This window comes from Oncorhynchus tshawytscha, linkage group LG04, assembly GCF_018296145.1.
Source record: "Oncorhynchus tshawytscha isolate Ot180627B linkage group LG04, Otsh_v2.0, whole genome shotgun sequence".
Lineage (NCBI taxonomy): Eukaryota > Metazoa > Chordata > Actinopteri > Salmoniformes > Salmonidae > Oncorhynchus > Oncorhynchus tshawytscha.
In genome coordinates, this window is record NC_056432.1 from 47,546,480 (window position 1) to 47,571,145 (window position 24,666).

The window sequence follows — 24,666 nt, forward strand, 5'->3', positions numbered from 1 at the left end:
GGAAATCCTTTGGTCTGATGAGTCCAAATTAGAGGTTTTTGGTTCGGATGATCTCTGCATGTGTGGTTCCCACTGTGAAGCATGGAGGAGGTGGTGTAATGGTGTGGGGGTGCTTTGCTGGTGACACTGTCAGTGATTTATTTAGAAATAAAGGCACACTTAACCAGCATTCTGCAGTGATATGCCATCCCATCTGGTTTGGGCTTAGTGGGACTATCATTTGTTTTTCAGCAGTACAATGACCCAACACAAATCCAGGCTGTGTAAGGGCTATTTGACCAAGAAGGACAGTAATGGAGTGTTGGATCAGATGACCTAGCCTCCACAATCACCCGACCTCAATCCAACTGAGATGGTTTGTGCTCAGCATATGTGGGAACCTTCAAGACTTTTTGAAAAGCATTCCAGGTGAAGCTGGTTGAGAATGCCAAGCGTGTGCAAAGCTGTCAAGGCAAAGGGTGGCTACTTTGAAGAATCTAAAATATATTTGGATTTGTTTAGCACTTTTTTGGTTACTACATGATTCCATATGTGTTATTTCATCGTTTTGATGTCTTCACTATTATTATACAATGTAGAAATTAGTAAAAAAGAAAGAAAGAAAAACCCTTGAATGAGTAGATGTCCAAACTTTTGACTGGTACTGTACTTGAAAATAGTTGATTAAAAACATTGTTAATATGACGGTTATTTTATGCTTCCATAATCGTTGATTTTCTGTGCCAGCCCTAGTGACCTCACTGCTCTCCTCCACAGGGCCCAGAACACTCCTCTGCTCGTCCAGAGAGATTTCTCCAGATGTGCAACGATGATCCTGACGTGCTCCCGGTAGGTCAAACCCTCACTTCTAATCATTCTGCACTGCCTTTTGTACCCAAAGGGCTGTTCATGTATTCTAGTTCATGCCTGACATTGACATATCTTGACATTTTCTTCCAAATAGAGTGGAATCTATGTCTAAGGCGGTGGTATTCAAACTTTTTCAGCAGGGACCACATTTTTTCCCCAAGAATTTCTCGCAACCCATATCTAATGACACAACCTTAAAATCTATACATTTCAATTTTTACATCAACAAATAACCTTTGATTTATTGCATGTTCATCTCTTATCAACATGAAAAGAATCCAATAAATACATTTACTCAATAAAATTATATTTTTCAGATTCTCTTCAAAAACATTTGTATATTTTCCCATGGAATGTGTATTTTTTTTAAAATTATTATTACTATATTTTGGGGGGTCGCGACCAAGACTTTGTATACCACTGCTCTAGGGTAATATTAAGGTAATTTTGCAACGGAAACAGATGGTTGAAGTGTCTCCGGCACACTGTGTACTAGCAAATGTATACGTCGGTCACATCTACTGAGGGGGTACAATATAGACGTGCCATAAACAGAATGTGAAATTCAAATTTAAACACCCCCAAAGCTTCAGTGGCATGGTACTTAATGTGAGATGAAACCAGAACTGGTCCTTGCTAGGACTGTAGAGGTTCTGAAATTTTGTCAGTCTGTGATTGTCATGCAAATAAATACCAGTCTCACGGTAATTGACCATTAATTAACATAAAAACACATTTAGTATTTCCAGCTTCCCACTATAGCCTATAAGCCACTGATGCGTACCTTTTTCAACATCTACATTTTTTAAGACTAATAAATCAATTTAATATAGCCTACACTATCACAATAACTCCATTATTTTAGGCAGGTGTAAAGAAACATTATGATATGAAGAAAATGTCGCCTATTTCAGAAGAACAGCATAACATGTTCTGAGTTGTCCTTATCTTACGCCCTGATCTGGCTATGCCATATGGTTGTTGGCTACACTAGTTCATTTAGCAGGTAAGATTTGCTTAATTTCCATGGTATTATTTTATAGTAAGACCAATACAATTGAACATGAGCTGAATAAAATAGAAAGGATATTTTGCGACTAATGATGATTTGAAAAGAGTCATGAATGACAAGCGCTCTGCTCTGTTTCTTGTGCGGGCTGCACAAACACAATCATTCACAATTTGACAAGCACTTGATAATATTTTCACTGACTATTCTCAATTTAATCTGGTCTTTACATATAGCCTACTAATATTCACTATATATACAAAAGTATGTAGACACCCCTTCAAATTAGTGGATTCGGCTATTTCAGACACCCGTTGCTGACAGTTGTATAAAATCGAGCACACAGCCATGCAATCTTCAGAGACAAACATTGGCAGTAGAATGGCCTTGTTGAAGAGCTCAGTGACTTTCAGTGTGGCACCTTCATAGGATGCCACCTTTCCATGTTTGTTTTAAGCCTATCCCAATCCTTAACCCTTACCTTGACCATTCAGACTTAGTGCCACTGTAAGCATCTGCCTCCAAAGGTTATAAGTTGTTTTTGAGATTTTTGTTTTAAGCTTATCCTAAACCTTAAGCCTTAACTAAACCCTTCTGAGTTAATGCCTAAACATATCCCAAACCTTAAAAATGTGGCATTAATGTCTAAACTTAACCTTAAACGTTGATGTTTTCAATAACTTCGAATTTTGACATTTTAGAAACATAAATGAACATCTACTTCTGACGTGAGCTAGTTACTGTAGGCTTTGGGCTCTCCAACTGTGTTCCAGGTGTCTTGGGCCTATAGGCTACGTTTGGAGTTATTTAGCCACTTCAGTTGTGATACAAACCTTAGCAACACACACAGGCCTTATGGGTAAAGGGTAAAAATACATCATCCATATGCACTTGAATAGTATTTGAAGAAAGCTTTTCTCCGCAGTTCATTTTCATGGCAGCCATGTAGGCTACTCCAGTTGAAAAGCAAAGTAATGTGCTTAATATATGAAAAGTTGAGAAATAAATATAGTAGGCCTAGTTGATGGGTTCCTCTTTTTAATAGAGGTCGTCAACTCTGTTTTGTCATGCAATTGCATAGCATTGCCTGTACAAATGTTGCCGAACAGGAACACTTATTTTATTCCATGTGTCAACCAGCTATGAGGAGCTCGCTCTCGCTGCGCAAAGGGTGATCCTATTCCACTCAAACTCTGAATGCCAGGAGTCTCATGAAGTCTTTGATTTGGTATTTGCAGCTTAGTGATTTAGATGGACAATAGTGCTGAGTACCAGCATTAGCAACTGGCCGTTAGCAAGTTTGGTAAGCTACTAATGACCATCAGCGGCATCAAAGCGCAGTTTTTGAGAAGCCTAGTTACCGTGACTCACGGGTAACGTGGAATCACCGTAACAGCCTTAGTCCTTACCCTTCTCACGCTCCTCCTCCTCCACCAGAGCATCACAGAAGACTTTGCCATTCGCCAGCTCCACGACTGCAACTGGATTGTGGTCAACTGTTCGAACCCTGGCAACTTCTTCCACGTGCTGAGGAGGCAGATTCTGGCGCCCTTCAGGAAGCCTGTGAGTCCCCGTCAATAACAACATTTTTACCCTAAAGCTGCTTATTACAGCTCATTGTCCTCTGATCTGTCCTCTTTTCCTAGCTCATCGTTTTCACCCCCAAATCCCTGCTGCGCCACCCCGAGGCAAGGTCCAACTTTGACGAGATGCTGCCAGGTAAGACAGTGTGTGTGTGGGCGTGTGTATGTCTGTGAAGGACAGTGCTGGTGTATATGCCCTCTGTATGTCTGGCAGTGGGTGAGTGTTGCTGTGTCTTCCTGCTGTGCTCCAGGCACAGACTTCCAGCGCCTGATCCCAGATAATGGCCCAGTGGCCCAGAACCCAGCCGGGGTGAAGCGCATCGTTTTCTGCACAGGGAAGGTGTACTACGAACTCACCAAGGAACGCAAGGCCCACGGCATGGAGGACACGGTCGCCATTGCTCGCATGGAGCAGGTAGCTACACACACACTCAACACCTCAGGGCTCCCACACAGAGCGGTATGCACTAGAAAAATGCTTAGCCAAACTTTTGCCTGACCTAACGCGTTTGACACATTCTCTGTGTGTACGGCACCCTAACCCCGCTGGTGCCCCCTTTGGCTTTCCAAGCTACCTTACTCTTCTTCATGACATGACGTGGTCTCTCTGTTTGCAGCTGTCCCCCTTCCCCTTCGACCTGGTGAAGGCTGAGAGCGAGAAGTACCCCAATGCTGACCTGGTGTGGTGCCAAGAGGAGCATAAGAACCAGGGCTACTACGACTACGTCAAACCCCGCATGCGCACCACCATCGATCGCGCCAAGCCAGTCTGGTAAACAAACCCTTCATCTGCTCTTATCCTCACTCCTAAGTGTGTCTGTGTTTAGTTAAACTCTTATTAAACTCTCTCCCATTACGTGTGTGTTCAGGTATGCTGGTCGCCCTCCTGCTGCGGCCCCAGCCACAGGAAACAAGAAGGCCCACCTGGTGGAGCTGAAGAATTTCCTGGACACTGCCTTCGATCTGGACGCCTTCAAGGACCAGATGTAACTCTTTCATCCCGCTTCCTCTGTCCCAGGATAAGGGGTAGCCTTCAACCTCCACTGCAACCCAGAGGCCCCTCCTCCTCCGTCCCATACACCCACATACCCCCTGGACTTGGAGCTTAGAGCAAGCCTACTCTCCTGGTGGGTGTCTCTGTCTCTAGCCCACAAAGGCAACAGTCCTGTTCATTTAAGTCATTGCTATCTTCCCCTACCCAGGCCCTCCCTCATCGACTCCCCCTGGTCCTGTCTCAGCGTGCCCTAGCCCACCTTCATCAGACACATGCCTCAAGACCACACATTTAGCAGTAGACAACCAGCCAGTCAGGGGTCAGGAAAGAGAACCTTTGTACAGTCAGTGATCCTTAGCTTGGTTTTTATTTTCTATACCTGTATTTCTCTGGTTAACACTCCACTCACCAACACTATAACCTTCTTGTGTTGGGTTTTGCTTAAGCCCTCTGTGTGTGTGTGTGTGTAACCAAAGCACATTGTTTATAAAGCTTTATATATTTTTCTGTGTGTTTCATTCTGTTGCTATCCTTTTGAAAAGTGTCTCCTTACACGTTTCATCGCAGGTCTCCTTACATAGCCGAAGGACGGGGCAACTGTTGCAACCAGTTTAAGATATGTACTGCTAGTATTTGGCAAAACACACAACGGTTAGTTCAATGTCCATGATCAGACCACATCATTTCGAGGAGAACCAGGTGCCGCCCCCCCCTCCTCCTGTTCTCTGCTCTGAGCACACTGCAGGGATGAACTTGTCCTGGTCTCTACCCCTCCGTCTCTCTTCTCCAGGGCTATCTATCTCCTTGGTGAGTGCTACTGACATCACCACCATCTGCAACTGCTTTACATTTGTCTGTTTATTGGTTGTATGTGTGTTAGGTTTTTTGCCTTTCAAATCAACTTTCTCATTCTTGTAATGGCTATTAGAATATGAGGTATTGAATGCGGGAAATGGGAAATATTTTCACTGTCACATTGTCTTCAGTGAAATACTAGTACATTTAACATGACAAATACTCTTTTATCCATCTTGCACCATTTCTCACGAAAGAGGGCTGAGACTTAGATAAGGGAAATTGGAGTGATGAACCAGTGAGATGAGTTGGTACCATATTTGCATTTATATATGAGTGTTGAACTGGTCAAATGAGTTCCATGTTTGCACTTGTATATAAATCCACATAGGAGAAGTTTGTAAAGGATTTTTCATATAGCAATGTCAGGGCAACTTCTGTCTTTAGATACATGGCCCCTAGCTCTGTTGTCCTACTGCAGAACAGGGCAAGCAGGTTGGAGCTGATTTCCCCCCCCCCACATGTAGTCCTCTCATGACTCTAGCTAAACACTGATCTCATCCAGATGACATAAACTAGATCTGGCACCTCTAGATGTCTCTCAACAATTCATGTACTCATTTTCCTCTTGCAACCCCTGTGCCAAATTTGTTTTCAAGCATTTAGCATTATTTTGAGGGTGTATGAATGAATTGCCAGAAGAGTCTTTTTAGCTGCATAGCTCATTTTTAAAAAAGGACATCACCTTTTGTTTGGATGCCTCCACGAGAAAGCAAATGATTTATTTATTTTCATATAGTGGATTAAGATTCTTTCCATTTAATTATTTTTGCTTCATTCAATAAAGACTATCTTCCCAAATCAGTGAATGGTTGAATACATTTTTTTGACAATTAGTGTGTTGTTTTTACATTGCACCTCACAAACAAAACGAAACGCCCACTATACAACACATTACCCAAGGTGATATCAACATATGGTTTCCAAATTTCATTAAACACTTCCAGATTTTGTTTAACTTTAGAATATACAAAATCCAACAGTATGTACAGTAGCTAGATAGTTCAGTCCTCCAGTTATTGAGGCTTTCCAATTGATGGCTATACATTTCTTTGCAGCAATTAGACCTAGATGACAACTTTCTGTTGATCACTGTCATGACGTGGCCCTTTTTGGGTATAGCTAGTGGCTTCCCCCTCTCTCCTACACCCAGGTTCTGTTATCTCAGGTTGTAAATTCCTGGAGGAATCTCCTGGCCATGCAGAAATAGACACATAGAGAGAACATAGGATTTCACATGGCAAACTCCTAAATCTCCAAAATGAGGATTTGATACAAAATGTCCACTTGCAAGAAGGTGGGAATGGTCCGTGGACACTTAAGGGATGGGTATGAGGAGTGTGTTTCATTTGGTGACCTCAGAGAGGACCGGAAACACACGACTATATCTCTGAAATGTACAATCCTCAAATATGGGGTTTGCATCTAATTCTTGTATAAAAATGAGTAAAGATTAAACTATTTGTGAAATTATGTAATGATGTTAAACTTTAAAGGGAATTAAATTCTCTTTCATTAAACTAAGTCACTGGCCCGCCCCCCATGAGACATGATCTGGCGTCATGGAACAGCCCTTTTCTACTGTTATGAATGGAAATCCTCTTCAGACCATGCATTTTCAATACATTTGCAAAGATTTATAAAATTATGTTTTCACTCTGTCATTATGGGGTATTGTGTGTAGATGGGTAAAAAATATATATAATTTTAGATTTGTCTGTACATAACATTTGGAATAAGTCGAGGGGTATCTATACTTTTTGAAGGCACTGTATATACACTGCTCAAAAAAATTATGGGAACACTTAACCAACACAATGTAACTCCAAGTCAATCACAGTTCTGTGAAATCAAACTGTCCACATAGGAAGCAACACTGATTGACAAATTTAACATGCTGTTGTGCAAATGGAATAGACAACAGGTGGAAATTATAGGCAATTAGCAAGACACCCCCAATAAAGGAGTGGTTCTGCAGGTGGTGACCACAGACCACTTCTCGGTTCCTATGCTTCCTGGCTGATGTTTTGGTCACTTTTGAATGCTGGCGGTGCTTTCACTCTAGTGGTAGCATGAGACTGAGTCTACAAAAGTGGCTCAGGTAGTGCAGCTCATCCAGGATGGCACATCAATGTGAGCTGTGGCAAGAAGGTTTGCTGTGTCTGTCAGCGTAGTGTCCAGAGCATGGAGGCGCTACCAGGAGACAGGCCAGTACATCAGGAAACATGGAGGAGGCCGTAGGAGGGCAATAACCCAGCAGCAGGACCGCTACCTCTGCCTTTGTGCAAGGAGGAGCAGGAGGAGCACTGCCAGAGCCCTGCAAAATGACCGCCAGCAGGCCACAAATGTGCATGTGTCTGCTCAAACGGTCAGAAACAGACTCCATGAGGGTGGCATTTCTTTGGGGGCCGCACAGCCCTCCAAGCTCTTGCCAGAGGTAGCCTGACTGCTATTAGGTACCGAGATGAGATCCTCAGACCCCTTGTGAGACCATATGCTGGTGCGGTTGGCCCTGGGTTCCTCTTAATGCAAGACAATGCTAGACCTCATGTGGCTGGAGTGTGTCAGCAGTTCCTGCAAGAGGAAGGCATTGATGCTATGGACTGGCCCGCTCGCTCCATCCACCAATGCCATGTTGCACCACAGACTGTCCAGGAGTTGGCGGATGCTTTAGTCCAGGTCTGGGAGGAGATCCCTCAGGAGACCATCCGCCACCTCATCAGGAGCATGCCCAGGCGTTGTAGGGAGGTCATACAGGCACGTGGAGGCCACACACACTACTGAGCCTCATTTTGACTTGTTTTAAGGACATTACATCAAAGTTGGATCAGCCTGTAGTGTGGTTTTCCACTTTAATTTTGAGTGTGACTCCAAATCCAGATCTCCATGGGTTGATAAATTTGATTTCCATTGATCATTTTTGTGTGATTTTGTTGTCAGCACATTCAACTATGTAAAGAAAAAAGTATTTAATAAGAATATTTCATTCATTCAGATCTAGGATGTGTTATTTTAGTATTCCCTTTATTTTTTTGAGCATTGTATAATAATAAGACTTATCATTCCATTGGTAATGCCCAACTAGGACTAAATTAAACACTTTTTTTAAATGTTGGTAGTCAGTATGTGTAATCTCCTATAGTAAAGGGTTCTGGGCCCTGGTGTTTAGCTCCCATACCTGTTCCAAACCACTGCAGAGTGTCTTCCATGTGTCCATGCTTTGTGCAGTCAACTAGTATAATTAGTGTTTGTGAAGTAAATATACTGATTATTATTCAGGACTCCTGTCTATGGCTAGTTCTAACTTCTGAGATAGATGAGACTAGAGGTCGACAGATTATGATTTTTCAATGCCGATACCGGTTATTGGAGGCCCAAAAAAAACGCTACCGATTAATCGGCTGATTGATTTATTTGTAATAATGACAATTACAACAATACTGAATGAACACTTATTTTAACTTAATATAATACATCAATAAAATCAATTTAGCCTCAAGTGAATAATGAAACGTTCAATTTGGTTTAAATAATGCAAAAACAAAGTGTTGGAGAAGAAAGTAAAGGTGCGATATGTGCTATGTAAGAAATCTAACGTTTAAGTTCCTTGCTCAGAACATGAGAACATATGAAGCTGGTGGTTCCTTTTAACATGAGTCTTCAATATTCAATTCAATTCAATATTCCCAGGTAAGAAGTTTTGGGTTGTAGTTATTATAGGAATTATAGGACTATTTCCCTCTATACCATTTGTATTTCATTAACCTTTGACTATTGGATGTTCTTATAGGCACTTTAGTATTGCCAGTGTAACAGTATAGCTTCCGTCCCTCTCCTCGCTCGAACCAGCAACACACCGACAATTAGCGCGTGCTAACTAGCTAGCCATTTCACTTTGGTTACACGAGCCTCATCTCGGGAGTTTATAGGCTTGAAGTCATAAACAGCGCAATGCTTGACGCACAACGAAGAGCTGCTGGCAAAATGCACGAAAGTGCTGTTTGAATGAATGTTTACATGCCTGCTTCTGCCTACCAGTCAGATACTTAGATACTTGTATGCTTAGTCAGATTATATGCAACGCAGGACACGCTAGATAATATCTAGTAATATCATCAACCATGTGTAGTTAACTAGTGATTATGATTGATTGTTTTTTATAAGATAAGTTTAATGCTATCTCGCAACTTACCTTGGCTTACTGCATTCGTGTAACAGGCAGTCTCCTTGTGCAGTGCAACAAGAGAGAGGCAGGTCTTTATTGCGTTGGACTAGTTAACTGTAAGGTTTCAAGATTGGATCCCCCGAGCTGACAAGGTAAAAATCTGTCGTTCTGCCCCTGAACAAGACGGTTAACCCACCGTTCCTAGGCCGTAATTGAACATAAGAATGTGTTCTTCACTGACTTGCCTAGTTAAATAACGTTTTTTATTTTTTTTATTACAAATCGGCGCCCAAAAATACAGATTTCCAATTGTTATGAAAACTTGAAATAGGCTCTAATTAATCGGCCATTCCGATTAATCGGTCGACCTCTAGATGAGACACTTCTAAAGTATACATTAATCATTTGTCCTGGCCAGCATGATAGGCCCACCTCAAATTCTTTTAAGCCAAAGGAATAGGTTCTCTCAGGGTCAATAACAAGGGAAAACAACATAAAAAGCCATCACTGTGTTAACTGAGAATAGTATTTGATTGTTTAGGTATTATAGTATATTAAAGAGACATTTGTTCAACTCTCAAATTAAATAAATGCAAACAGATATAGGCCTAACCACTGGAGTAGCTTACAGTTCCGTTGTACTGCACGCAACCACGTGGGGCACTCGTCTTAACCCACTGGGGCACAGAGGAGGGCAGATCACTAAAAGCAGGGTGGTATAATTAAGCAATAAGGCCCGAGGAGGTCTGGTATATGGCCAATATAACACAGTTAAGGGCTGTTCTTATGCACAATGCGGAGTGCCTGGATACAGCCTCCCCATTAGCCGTTGTATATTGGCCATAAACCACAAAACCTCTAGGTGCCTTGTTGCTATTGTCAAGTTGTTACCAATGTAATTAGAACAGTAAAAAAAAGAATTGGGTCATACCTGTGGTATAGGTCTGATATAAAACTGATATCAGCCAATCAGCATTCAGGGCTCAGACCACAGAGTTTATAACGACTTCTAACGTCAATGGAACATCCATCAGGGCACCGGTAGAGCCAGAGTGCCATTTATTCACTTGATTTTTCAGAGTTTATCAACTACACGTTCAGTTGGCCTAGCTACATTTCTTGTACATTCCACCTTGGGATTTCGATATAATTATCCAGCAAAGATCTGGAAATAATTATTGAAAGGTGCATAATTGTGGGCTTCGTGCACAAAGCCTGCTTGTTTGTCTATCTCTTTTATAAACTCGGTAATTGCCCAAGTTTCTTCAACATTCATTCAATCAATTCATTAACGTTATTCATTGTAATTTCTATGGGAGAATAAAAAGAAAAGGATAATCGACACAATGATATCATGTTGCCCACATTGATCACGTATTTTTCAATGAATATATCAATATCCCCGTTATCACGCCTTAATTCAGGCAACAACAACAAAACAAGAAAAATGTAAACGGTGTCATAAATGTGTTGGAACTGATGAAAAATATGAACACAGCTATTGATATGATAAAATAAACGAAATACCTGATTTACAGTAAATATTGTTTATTTGGTCCCTACCAAATTCAATCTTATTAATAGGACTGGTCTGTAGAAATGCTATATCTGTATATAATTGGCAATTATAGGCCTACAACCAGACATTGTACTACGGGCAGAGAACTATTCACACCTAAAAGGGCTGTGCTCTTGAGGTCTCAGATGAAATAAAGACCATCCAAGCCAAGATATCAGTAAATGTCTGTTAACTGACCACTAGATGGTGCTTGAGTATAGAATATTATCAGGGTGGTGGTCTGCAGAATAAACCCATGGTGAGCTCTGAGTCTGGACCCATTATGAATGCTATGATATGCTGTCATTCTCCTACAGATAATTGTGTTTTTATAGTGGCAACAACCTTAAATATATATATATTTTTAAAATCACTCAGAGCAAAACATGCCTATCTGTTTCAAATGATGCTCATCTTGATGCCATCTCACCACCTCGTTCAAATAAGAGCCAGTCTGTTGTGCGTTTCAGTGAGTTCCCAAGAGCAAATGAACGACTGCAATCAGGGATTTGAATTTTGACTGAGGGCAATGGGTTGTCGGAAGCCACTACACAAACAAGGGAATTGGCATGTTTTGCAGCAAGCTCACCCAAGACTTTATTACAGTGAGTCACAGCATTTGGGTGAAAATGTCAGCGACCTCTGATTTGCATTTCATTCCATTTCGACCATTGAAATCATGTCAAGTTAATCCTTCTGTTATTTAGGCACCTCCATACTCGCTTTATAAGAAAAACAAATAGCATTGTATTGATGTCCGTATTCCATTAATAAAATCTTTAACGTTACATTGGGACTTATTGAGGAGTCCTATTACCACCCTTAAAAGTGGGCTGGCTAACTCAGCTTTCATGAATCAGTGGAAGGTGGGCTGCCTAAAGTAGTCATGTCATTCCCTTCTGCTTTTCCGTGCAGTCAAAGATAATCTATTATATTGACAAGATAGCCAAGTGACTGCTCTAACTATAGAAATACATGTCGTCAATGATCGAAGGCAGGCAGGATCAGGTGGGGCCATTCTAGCCAATGAGAAGGCAGATAGATACGCATGTGAACAACAAACACACAAAGTATTTTTCTCAAAGTTGGCGGAATGCCACATGTATCCATTTACAGTGCCTTTAGAAAGTATTCACACCCTTAACTTGTTCCACATTTTGTTGTATTACAGCCATTTAAAATGTATTGATTTGAGAATATGTGTCACTGATCTACACCACAATACCCAATCATGTCAAAGTGGAATTTTGTTTGCAGAACATTTTAGAAAGTAATAAAACATGAAAAGCTATAATGTCTTGAGTCAATAAGTATTCCATTTCTTTGTTATGGCAAGTCTAAATAAGTTCTGGAGTAAAAAATGTGCTGCACAAATTGCATAATAAGTTGCATAGACTCATTCCGTGTTCAATAATAGTGGTTAACACAGCTGTTCCCAAACTAGGGGTCAGGGTCGCTTGATGTGAAAATGGGGTCGCGGGAGAATTTCCAAAATCCTGGAGAAAAAATATATATATACAAAACTATATATACATATTATATTACCGTCTTTGTATCTCAAAATCATTGTAATTGGTTAACCATAAAAATCAACCAGATAGTGCCCTTAGATCATGGGAAAAGGCCCGCACTTGACTGTTGCACTTGAATCATTCCCAAGATGAATGGCTAGGCCTGCTACACTATTGCACTACACTAAGACTTTTGTTATTACTGTCCGTAATTGTTATGGTGAGGGGAGGCAGAGGCACAGAAACTCACATCAATACTTTTGTCCGATAACACTGTTAAATTAAGAATTTATGCTATTGCTATCAATAAAGAGAAAACTGACTGAACGACTCCCCAGAAGTGGCCCGATGCAAATTCTAAAAAATGTCATTAAAATGACCCGATTTAGTAATTTTAAATATTACTATTATACATTTTCTACATACAAATGATACCCCTCCACAAAAAAACATTTTGTGTGGGAGGAAACACCATACACTTGGTGACCGTGACTCTGTGCATGGGCCTGGCTTGCCACAGGAGTTGCTACAGCGCATTGTGACAAGGACATCCCGGCAGGCCAAACCCTCCCCTAACTCGGACGATGGTGGGCCAATTGTGCGTCGCCTCATGGGTCTCCTGGGCAAGGCCAGCATGGGTCTCGAATCTGCATCTGTAGCAACGCAGTTTGCACAGTGAAACAGTGTCTTAGACCGCTAAGCCACTCAGGAGGCTCCATCCCCAAAGTTTTTCAAACTTATCAATTGCCTTGCATAAATTATCAAAATAAAATAAAAATACGAAAATACTACAGGACTCTAAAAGAATGTCATTTAAATGTTAATTGTATTTTTTGATCACAGAAACAATGAGAAAATATGGAGAAAAAAAAATTATGAAATGTTAATTATCAAGCACCCCGTGTAATCATCTGCCAGAGAGTAGCCCCAATTGGCCCGAGCCCCAAGTAATACATTTGGGCCAGATAACTCACACCGGAATGGGCCCAAGCTCAATCCCCGCATCCTAGCCATATTGTAAGTAATATTGCCGAAGGTGCCCCAGACTCGGGCCACATGACGTTGACCGAGTCTGACTCTCGGCCGAAATCGGCCCAGATCCATTGTGCTAGCTGGGTTGGGACTTACTTTCCAATCCGTTTGACTGTGATCCTGGCTCAGTTGACACGCAGGTCCGTGAAATCGAACAGTTGCTCGAGCTGTCATATGACCGAATGCTGCAGACAACACATTCACGGGTCACTACGGAGGAGTTTTGGTTTCTGATTAAAGAGAATACCCTGCCGTCTCCCGCTGAGCATTAATGAGGCGTTCAAAACAACTGGGAACTCGGAACTGGGAACTCGGAAATCTCAGACTTCTGACTTCGGTGCTTTCAAGAAAACTGGAAACTCAGGGGGAAAAAACGAGCTCCGACTGGGATTCTTTTTTTGAATGGTGATCCAACTCGGGAACTCGGGCCTCTTTCTAGAGCTCCGAATTTCCAAACTGAAGATCACTGATGTAATGATTTGACCTCGTATTCTTCAGAGTTCCCAGTTGTCTTGAAAGTACCATAGAACTCATGGTACCCTTTGCCAGCTCACATCTGTGTGAAGCTGGATTCAGTTCTCTCTTCTGCATTAAAACCAAATATCAATCCAGGTTAGATGTGACAGCAGAGATAAGGTGTGCACTATTAACCACACGCCCTGACTTTGAGAAGCTCTGACGTGACATGCATCAAACACACCGATCTCATTAGTGGTGGTGAGATAAGAGACATTATGTCAGATTAATTTGCAATTGACTGTCATAGCCCCACAGTATGTAATGGTGAGTTGAGAAGATAATCAGAAATACTGTTAGAATGTTTTTGAATTGACTGCCATAGTCCCAAATAAAAAGTAAACTTTGGCTGTTAATTACATATTCTTTTAAGATATCAAAATGTGGCCGTGAACTAAAATAAAGTTTGGGAACCCCTGGGTTAACATGATTTTTGAATGACTACCTCATCTCTGTACCCCACACAATAATCTGTAGGTCCCTCAATAGAGTAGTGAATTTCAAGCACAGGTTCAACCACAAAGACCAGGGAGGTTTTTCAATGCCTCGCAAAGGTGTGAACATTTAAAAAAGCATATGCTGAATATCCCTTTGAGCATGGTTAAGTTATTAATTCTACTTTGGATATTACAGTGAGGGAAAAAAGTATTTGATCCCCTGCTGATTTTGTACGTTTGCCCACTGACAAAGAAATGATCAGTCAATAATTTTAATGGTAGGTTTATTTGAACAGTGAGAGACAGAATAACAAAAAATAAATCCAGAAAAACGCATGTCAAAAATGTTATAAATTGGTTTGTATTTTAATGAGGAAAATAAGTGTTTGACCCCTCTGCAAATCATGACTGGTAAAACCCTTGTTGGCAATCACAGAGGTCAGATGTTTCTTGTAGTTGGCCACCAGGTTTGCACACATCTCAGGAGGGATTTTGTCCCACTCCTCTTTGCAGATCTTCTCCAAGTCATTAAGGTTTTGAGGCTGACGTTTGGCAACTCGAACCTTCAGCTCCCTCCACAGATTTTCTATGGGATTAAGGTCTGGAGACTGGCTAGGCTACTCCAGGACCTTAATGTGCTTCTTCTTGAGCCACTCCTTTGTTGCCTTGGCCGTGTGTTTTGGGTCATTGTCATGTTGGAATACCCATCCACAACCCGTTTTCAATGCCCTGGCTGAGGGAAGGAGGTTCTCACCCAAGATGTGACGGTACATGGCCCCATCCATCGTCCTTTTGATGCGGTGAAGTTGTCCTGTCCCCTTAGCAGAAAAACACCCCCAAAGCATAATGTTTCCACCTCCATGTTTGACGGTGGGGATGGTGTTCTTGGGGTCATAGGCACCATTCCTCCTCCTCCAAACACGGCGAGTTGAGTTGATGCCAAAGAGCTCCATTTTGGTCTCATCTGACCACAACACTTTCAGCCAGTTGTCCTCTGAATCATTCAGATGTTCATTGGCAAACTTCAGACGGGCATGTACAGTGGGGCAAAAAAGTATTTAGTCAGCCACCAATTGTGCAAGTTCTCCCACTTAAAAATATGAGAGAGGCCTGTAATTTTCATCATAGGTACACTTCAACTATGACAGACAAAATGAGAAAAAAAATCCAGAAAATCACAATGTAGGATTTTTTATGAATTTATTTGCAAATTATGGTGGAAAATAAGTATTTGGTCAATAACAAAAGTATATCTCAATACTTTGTTATATACCCTTTGTTGGCAATGACAGAGGTCAAACATTTTCTGTAAGTCTTTCACAAGGTTTTCACACACTGTTGCTGGTATATTGGCACATTCCTCCATGCAGATCTCCTCTAGAGCAGTGATGTTTTGGGGCTGTTGCTGGGCAACACGGACTTTCAACGTACAAATGTACAAAATCAGCAGGGGATCAAATACTTTTTTCTCTCACTGTATATCAATACTCCCAGTCACTACAAACATACAGGTGTCCTTCCTAACTTAGCTGCCTGAAAGGACGGAAAATGCTCAAGGATTTCACCATGAGGCCAATGGTGATTTTAAAACAGTTACAGAGTTTAATGGTTGTGATATGAGAAAACTGAGGATGGATCAACGACATTGTAGTTACTCCACAATACTAACCTAAATAACAGAGTGAAAAGAAGGAAGCCTGTGCAGAATGCATCCTGTTTGCAAAAAGGCACTTCAGTAATACTGCAAAGAAATTACCTTTTTGTCCTGAATACAAAGCTTTATGTTTGGGGCAAATCTAACAAAACACATAACTGAGTACCACCTCATATTTTCAAGCATGGTGGTGGCTGCATTATGTTATGGGTATGCCTGTCATCGGCAAAGACTAAGGAGTTTTTTAGGATAAGAATAAATGGAATACAACTATAAGCACATGCAAAATCCTAGAAGAATACCTGCTTCAGTCTCCTTTCCAACAGACACAGCAATAAATTCAATAATATATATTCAATAATGGCGCTGAAGGAGATTGCCTCCATTTTACAATAATGTAACCAATTGTGCTATTGCGTATGATTTATTGCGTTATTTGTAACTTGTTTTGTACATAATGTTTCTGCCACCATGTCTTATGACCGAAAAGAGCTTCTTGATATCAGAGCAGCCATTACTCACCCTGTACTGGAGGAATTCTTCTTCTTCAACGAGTCTGATGGGAAGGATTTACTCCAGACACACGACAAGGCCCTCATCATAAACAAATTATGAGCACGTATATCCTACCAACGGGACATTAAAAACCGTAATATCTTATGTTTCACCGAGTTGTGGCTAAATGACGACATGATTAACATACAGCTGGTGTGTTTTAATATTTTTCTGCAGGATAGAACAGCGGCCGTCTGGTAAGAGAAGGGGCGGTGGCCTATGCATATTTGTAAACAACAGTTGGTGTACGAAATCTAAGGAAGTCTCAAGGAATGCTAGCCGGAGGTAGAGGATCTCATGATAAGCTGTAGACCACACTATTTACCAAAATAGTTCACATCTATATTTTTCGTAGCTGTCCATATCCCACTGCAGACCGATGCTGGCACTATGACCGCACTCAATGAGCTGTATACGGCCATAAGCAAACAGGAAAACCCTCAACCACAGGCGATGCTCCTAGTGCCGTGGCTTTAATGCAGGGAAACTCTAATCAGTTTTATCTCATTTCTAACAGCATGTTAAATGTGCAACCAGAGGGGGGAAAAAACTCTAGACCAACTTTACTCCACACACAGTGACGCGTACAAAGCTCTCCCTCGCCCCCCATTTGGCAAATCTGACCATAATTCTATCCTCCTGATTCCTGCTTACAAGCAAAAACTATAGCAGGAAGCACCAGTAACTCGGTCAATAGAAATTGGTCAGATAAGCAGATGCTAAGCTACATGACTGTTTTGCTAGCACAGACTGGAATATGTTCCAGGATTCTTCCTATGCCATTGAGGAGTACACCACATCAGTCACTGGCTTCATCAATAAGTGCATCGATGATGTCGTCCCCACAGTGACCATACGTACATACTCCAACCAAAAACCATGGATTACAGACAACATCCGCACTGAGCTAAAGGGTAGAGCTGCCGCTTTCAAGGAGCGGGATGCTAATCCGGAAGCTTATAAGAAATCCCGCTATGCCCTCTGATGACCCATCAAAAAGGCAAAGCGTCAATACAGGACTAAGACCGAATCATACTACACCGATGCTCGGCGGATGTGGCAGGGCTGCAAACTATTACAGACTACAAAGGGAAGCACAGCCACGAGCTGCCCAGTGACACGAGCTAAATTACTTCTATGCTTGCTTCGAGGCAAGTTTCATTGAAACATGCATGAGAGCACCAGCTGTTCCGGACGACTGTGTGATCACGCTCTTCGTAGCCAATGTGAGTAAGACCTTTAAACAGGTCAACATTCACAAGGCTGCAGTGCCAGACGCATTACCAGGACGTGTACTCCAAGCATGCGCTGACCAACTGGCAAGTGTCTTTACTGACATTTTCAACCTGTCCCCGACTGAGTCTGTAATACCAACATGTTTCAAGCAGACCACCATAGTCCCTGTGCCCAAGAACACTAAGGTAACCTGCCTAAATGACTACCGACCCGTAGCACTCATGTCTGTAGCCGTGAAGTGCTTTGAAAAGCTGGTCATGGCTCACATCAACACCAATATCTCAGAAACCATAGGCCCACTCCAATTTGCATACCACCCCAACATATCCACAGATGATGCAATCTCTATTGCACTCAACACTGCTCTTTCCCACCTGGACAAAAGGAACACCTATGTGAGAATACTATTCATTGACTACAGCTCAGCGTTCAACACCATAGTGTCCTCAAAGCTCATCACTAAACTAAGGACCCTTAGAGAATGGGGGCGTGCTCTGTCCTCCTTTTCCTGTAGTCCGCACAAAGCATGTAATCTAGCAAGGCACGCACTGCTCGACTGTCCTCTGGTATTTATTTAGCAAAACTTGATAACACATCACTCCCAACAACTACAAGCAAGAACTCACAGAAATGTTGCAGCAGCCTAAACCTAAACAAGACGATTTCTCAGTCAGATCAACTAGGCTAATGATAACAAACAGCCCACAGCTGCATAGGCTACAGCCAATGGGCCCTGTCCCCTCCTGCCCTCTGGCTAGGGTAATCGAAGTGGTAATGTATGTAGTCTATTTACAGCCCATTTATTTGTGTTTAGGATCAAATGTGAGTATGATCAAATGTCATTTAATCTATATTCAAACTTGGGCTGACTAGCTAGGCTAGCTTGACCTTTTCAAACGAAATTATGAACTGAAACAACACAATACTGATTACCTAAATAGGCTGTGTGAGTTACTTTTTAATTGGAGTTGCATAGGCCTATATGATGCAAACCTGCATAAAGCAAGCTCAGCCCTGTGAGTTACATTATCCAATTGTAGTGGCTGTGTCTGTGTAAAGGAAAGTCTAGTTTTAAAATATAATTCATATTAACAAGTACAAGGTTGCTGCAGTTTGCAGGGTTTTCATCCTCGCAACGGCTTGGAGTTTTTCCACAATTTATTTGAAACCATGTGACCAGTTTAGATACTATCTGTATACATACAGTTCGAAGTCGAAAGTTTACATACACTTAGGTTGGAGTCATTAAATCTCGATTTTCAACCACTCAACAAATTTCTTGTTAACAAACTCTAGTTTTGGCAAGTCGGTTAGGACATCTACTTTGTGCATGACACAAGTCATTTTTCCAACAATTGTTTACAGACAGATTATTTAACTTATAATTCACTGTATCACAATTCCAGTGTGTCAGAAGTTTACATACACTATGTTGATTGTGCCTTTAAACAGATTGGAAAATTCCAGAAAATTATGTCATGGCTTTAGAAGCTTCTGATAGGCTAATTGGCATCATTTGAGTCAATTGGAGGTGTATCTGTGGATGTATTTCAAGGCCTACCGTCAAACTCAGTGCCTCTTTGCTTGACATTATGGGAAAATCTAAAGAAATCAGCCAAGACCTTAGAAAAAAATGGTAGACCTCCACAAGTCTGGTTCATCCTTGGGAGTAATTTCCAAACACCTGAAGGTACCACGTTCATCTGTACAAACAATAGTACGCAAGTATAAACACCATGGGACCACACACAGCCGTCATACCGCTCAGGAAGAAGACGCGTTCTGTCTCCTAGAGATGAACATACTTTGCTGTGAAAAGTGCAAATCAATCCCAGAACAACAGCAAAGGACCTTGTGAAGATGCTGGAGGAAACAGGTACAAAAGTATCTATATCCACAGCAAAACGAGTCCTATATCGACATAACCTGAAAGGCCGCTCAGCAAGGAAGAAGCCACTGCTCCAAAACCGCCATAAATAAGCCAGACTACGGTTTGCAACTACACATGGGGACAAAGATTGGACTTTTGGAGAAATGTCCTCTGGTCTGATGAAACAAATATAGAACTGTTTGGCCATAATGACCATTGTTATGTTTGGAGTAAAAAGGGAGAGGCTTGCAAGCCGAAGAACACCATCCCACCGTGAAGCACGGGGGTGGCAGCATCATGTTATGGGGGTGCTTGCTGCAGGAGTGACTGGTGCACTTCACAAAATAGATGGTATCATGAGGAATGATGTGGATATATTGAAGAAACATCTCAAGACACCAGTCATGAAGTTAAATCTTGGTCGCAAATGGGTCTTCCAAATGAACAATGACCCCAAGCATACTTCCAAAGTTGTGGCAAAATGGCTTGAAGCTAGGGGGCACTATTTTTATGTTTGGAAAATTAACGTTCACAAAGTAAACGGCCTATTTCTCAGGACCAGATGCTAGAATATGCATATAATAGACAGCTTAGGATAGAAAACACTCTAAAGTTTCCAAAACTGTCAAAATATTATCGTGAGTATAACAGAACTGGTATTGCAGGCGAAACCCTGAGAAAAATCAAACCAGAAGTGGCTTCTATTTTGAATGTTCCATAGCCTCCCATTGCTCCATTTAAAGGGATATCAACCAGATTCCTTTTCCTATCGCTTCCTCAAGGTGTCAACAGTCTTCAGACATAGTTTCAGGCTTTTATTTTGAAGAATGAGCGTGAACAACCACATTGCATAAGTGGATAGGTGGGGGCTCTTAGAGTGAGTTGTGCGCAAAAGAGAAAGGCGGCCATTGTTACTCCCGGTCCTAGTGAAAAGCCAACTGTCCCGGTTGATATATTATCGAATAGATATTTGAAAAACACCCTGAGGATTGATTATAAAAAACGTCTGACTATAAAAAACGTCTGACATGTTTCTGTGGACATTATGGATATAATTTGGAATTTTTGTCTGCGTTGTCGTCACCGCTCTTTCCGGTGGATTCCTGGGCATAACGCACCAAACTAACGGAGGTATTTGGATATAAAAAATATCTTTATGGAACAAAAGGAACATTTGTTGTTTAGCTGGGAGTCTCGTGAGTGAAAACATCCGAAGATCAACAAAGATAAACAATTAATTTGATTGCTTTTCTGATTTGTGACCAAGTTACCTGATGCTAAGTGTACTTATTGTTTTGTCGAGCGATCGATAAACTTACACAAATGCTTGTATTGCTTTCGCTGTAAAGCATAATTTCAAAATCTGAAACGACAGGTGGATTAACAAAAGGCTAAACTGTGTTTTGCAATATTGCACTTGTGATTTCATGAATATGAATATTTTCTAGTAATGTTATTTGACTGTGGCGCTATGCTATTCAGCGTTGCTGATGACAATTATCCCGGATCCGGTATGGGTGGTTCAGAGAGGAAAACAAAGTCAAGGTATTGGAGTGGCCATCACAAAGCCCTGACCTCAATCCCATAGTATTTTTGTGGGCAGAACTGAAAAAGCGTGTTCAAGCTAGGAGGCCTACAAACCTGACTCCGTTACACCAGCTCTGTCAGGGGGAATGGGCCAAAATTCACACAACCCATTGTTTGCAAATTAACTCAAGCTTTGTCAAATGTGATATGGCGACGCACCTGAGTAAACTGGGTGCGGAATTACTTAGGAACGTTCCTGAAACGGACGACACAAAAAACTGGATTCGTTATGTCCTGCCTCCAGTCCTCTTACTGATATCTGAACAAGAGAGCCTAATCGAAATTGCAACAAGCAGTTCTGTGAAAATTGAATTTAATCAGAAGCCACTGCCAGATTTCTGGATAGGGCTGCTCTCAGAGTTTCATGCCTTGGCGAATTGCGCTATTAAGACACTGATGCCCTTTGCAACCATGTCCCTATGTGAGAGTGGATTATCGACCCTCACTAGCATATGAACTAAATACAGGCACAGACTGTGTGTGGAAAAGGATTTAAGACTGAGACTCTTTTCAATACAACCCAACATTGCAGAGTTATGTGCAATCCTTTCAAGCACACCCTTCTCATTAACCTGTGGTGAGTTATTCACAATTTTCAATGAACAAATACAGTTTTATATGTAAGATGGCTAAATAAAGAGCACATTTTTTGATTATTATTATTATTATTCTATTATTATTTGTGCCCTAGGCCTATAAGAGCTCTTTGTCACTTCCCACGAGCCAGGTTGTGATGACAACTCACACTCATTCTTATGTTTAATAAATGTATCATATAGTGTGTGTGTGGCAGGCTTACAATGATGGAAAAAACAACATTTGAGAGTGCTCTGACCCTGGTGCTTCAATCAAAGCCTATTGGATGATTTATAACTGACTTTTTCCGACTTAACATAGGCACATTAGATCCCCTTATTGTATGGGACACTTACATGTGCCTTTAGAGCCCATGCAATGGCTTTTAACAGACCTCTGAGACTATCACAGTGCAGGTGCATTTATACGGAGACTTGATTACACACAGGTGGATTGTATTTATCATCATTAGTCATTTAGGTCAACATTGGATCATTCAGAGATCCTCACTGAACTTCTGGAGAGAGTTTGCTGCACTGAAAGTAAAGGGGCTGAATAATTTTGCACGCCCAATTTTTCAGTTTTTGATTTGTTAAAATTTTTTGAAATATCCAATAAATGTCGTTCCACTTCATGATTGTGTCCCACTTGTTGTTGATTCTTCACAAAAAATACAGTTTTATATCTTTATGTTTGAAGCCTGAAATGTGGCAAAAGGTCGCAAAGTTCAAGGGGGCCGAATACTTTCGCAAGGCACTGTAGTAGTGGGTTATAGAGTATAGACATAAATCCTCACACTAGCCTGTCTGATATCTTAACTTTCTCTATGCCACAAAATCTATAGGTAGAAATGTCATGCTTTAGGTCATTAAATTGTACTGCAACTGGATAATCCCTGTCATTTCTCCTGTTTGAACTTTTATGTTCATTAATTCTCTGTTTGAGAGAGCAGGAGGTTTTACCGACATAGCAGAGCCCACATGGACATTTAATAATCTAAATAACATGGGTGGTGGAACACGTAATAATGTCATTTATTTCAAACCGTTTTCCTGTGTGTGGGTGGAAGAAATATTCACACTTAATCATATTGCTGCACTGTGCGCATCCTCTGCATTTATAGCTACCAGATCAAATTTTATTTGTCACATACACATGGTTAGCAGATGTTAATGCGAGTGTAGCGAAATGCTTGTGCTTCTAGTTCCAACAATGCAGTAATAACCAACAAGTAATCTAGCTAACAATTCCAAAACTACTACCTTATAGACACAAGTGTAAGGGGATAAAGAATATGTACATAAAGATATATGAATGAGTGATGGTACAGAGCAGCATAGGCAAGATACAGTAGATGGTATTGAGTGCAGTATATACATATGAGATGAGTATGTAAACAAAGTGGCATAGTTAAAGTGGCTAGTGATACATGTATTACATAAGGATGCAGTAGATGATATAGAGTACAGTATATACGTATACATATGAGATGAATAATGTAGGGTATGTAAACATTATATTAGGTAGCATTGTTTAAAGTGGCTAGTGATATATTTTACATAATTTCCCATCAATTCCCATTATTAAAGTGGCTGGCGTTGAGTCAGTGTGTTGGCAGCAGCCACTCAATGCTAGTGGTGGCTGTTTAACAGTCTGATGGCCTTGAGATAGAAGCTGTTTTTCAGTCTCTCGGTCCCAGCTTTGATGCCCCTGTACTGACCTCGCCTTCTGGATGATAGCAGGGTGAACAGGTAGTGGCTCGGGTGGTTGTTGTCCTTGATGATCTATATGGCCTTCCTGTGACATCGGGTGGTGTAGGTGTCCTGGAGGGCAGGTAGTTTGCCCCCGGTGATGCGTTGTGCAGACCTCACTACCCTCTGGAGAGCCTTACGGTTGTGGGCGGAGCAGTTGCCGTACCAGGCGGTGATACAGCCCGACAGGATGCTCTCGATTGTGCATCTGTAGAAGTTTGTGAGTGCTTTTGGTGACAAGCCGAATTTCTTCAGCCTCCTGAGGTTGAAGAGGTGCTGCTGCGCCTTCTTCACGATGCTGTCTGTGTGGGTGGACCAATTCAGTTTGTCTGTGATGTGTACGCCGAGGAACTTAAAACTTACTACCCTCTCCACTACTGTTCAATCGATGTGGATAGGGGGGTGTTCCCTCTGCTGTTTCCTGAAGTCCACAATCATCTCCTTAGTTTTGTTGACGTTGAGTGTGAGGTTATTTTCCTGACTCCACACTCCGAGGGCCCTCACCTCCTCCCTGTAGGCCGTCTCGTCGTTGTTGGTAATCAAGCCTACCACTGTTGTGTCGTCCGCAAACTTGATGATTGAGTTGGAGGCGTGCGTGGCCACGCAGTCGTGGGTGAACAGGGAGTACAGGAGAGGGCTCAGAACGCACCCTTGTGGGGCCCCAGTGTTGAGGATCAGCGGGGTGGAGATGTTGTTGCCTACCCTCACCACCTGGGGGCGGCCCGTCAGGAAGTCCAGTGCCCAGTTGCACAGGGCGGGGTCGAAACCCAGGGTCTCGAGCTTGATGACGAGCTTGGAGGGCACTATGGTGTTAAATGCCGAGCTGTAGTCGATGAACAGCATTCGCACATAGGTATTCCTCTTGTCCAGATGGGTTAGGGCAGTGTGCAGTGTGGTTGAGATTGCATCGTCTGTGGACCTATTTGGG

At 41.7% G+C, this 24,666-nt stretch overlaps 1 protein-coding gene across 1 annotated transcript in view; it reads left to right on the plus strand.

Moving 5' to 3' along the window:
* ogdha (oxoglutarate dehydrogenase a) overlaps window positions 1-6,094 on the plus strand; it is a 36,147-nt gene extending 30,053 nt beyond the window's left edge. Inside the window, 6 exon segments of the mRNA XM_042320827.1 lie at window positions 757-828; window positions 3,296-3,421; window positions 3,505-3,577; window positions 3,693-3,856; window positions 4,059-4,213; window positions 4,311-6,094. Of these exon segments, the coding sequence (XP_042176761.1) occupies window positions 757-828; window positions 3,296-3,421; window positions 3,505-3,577; window positions 3,693-3,856; window positions 4,059-4,213; window positions 4,311-4,431 (711 nt within the window). The 3' untranslated portion in view covers window positions 4,432-6,094.
* The last annotated feature ends 18,572 nt before the right edge of the window (window positions 6,095-24,666 follow it).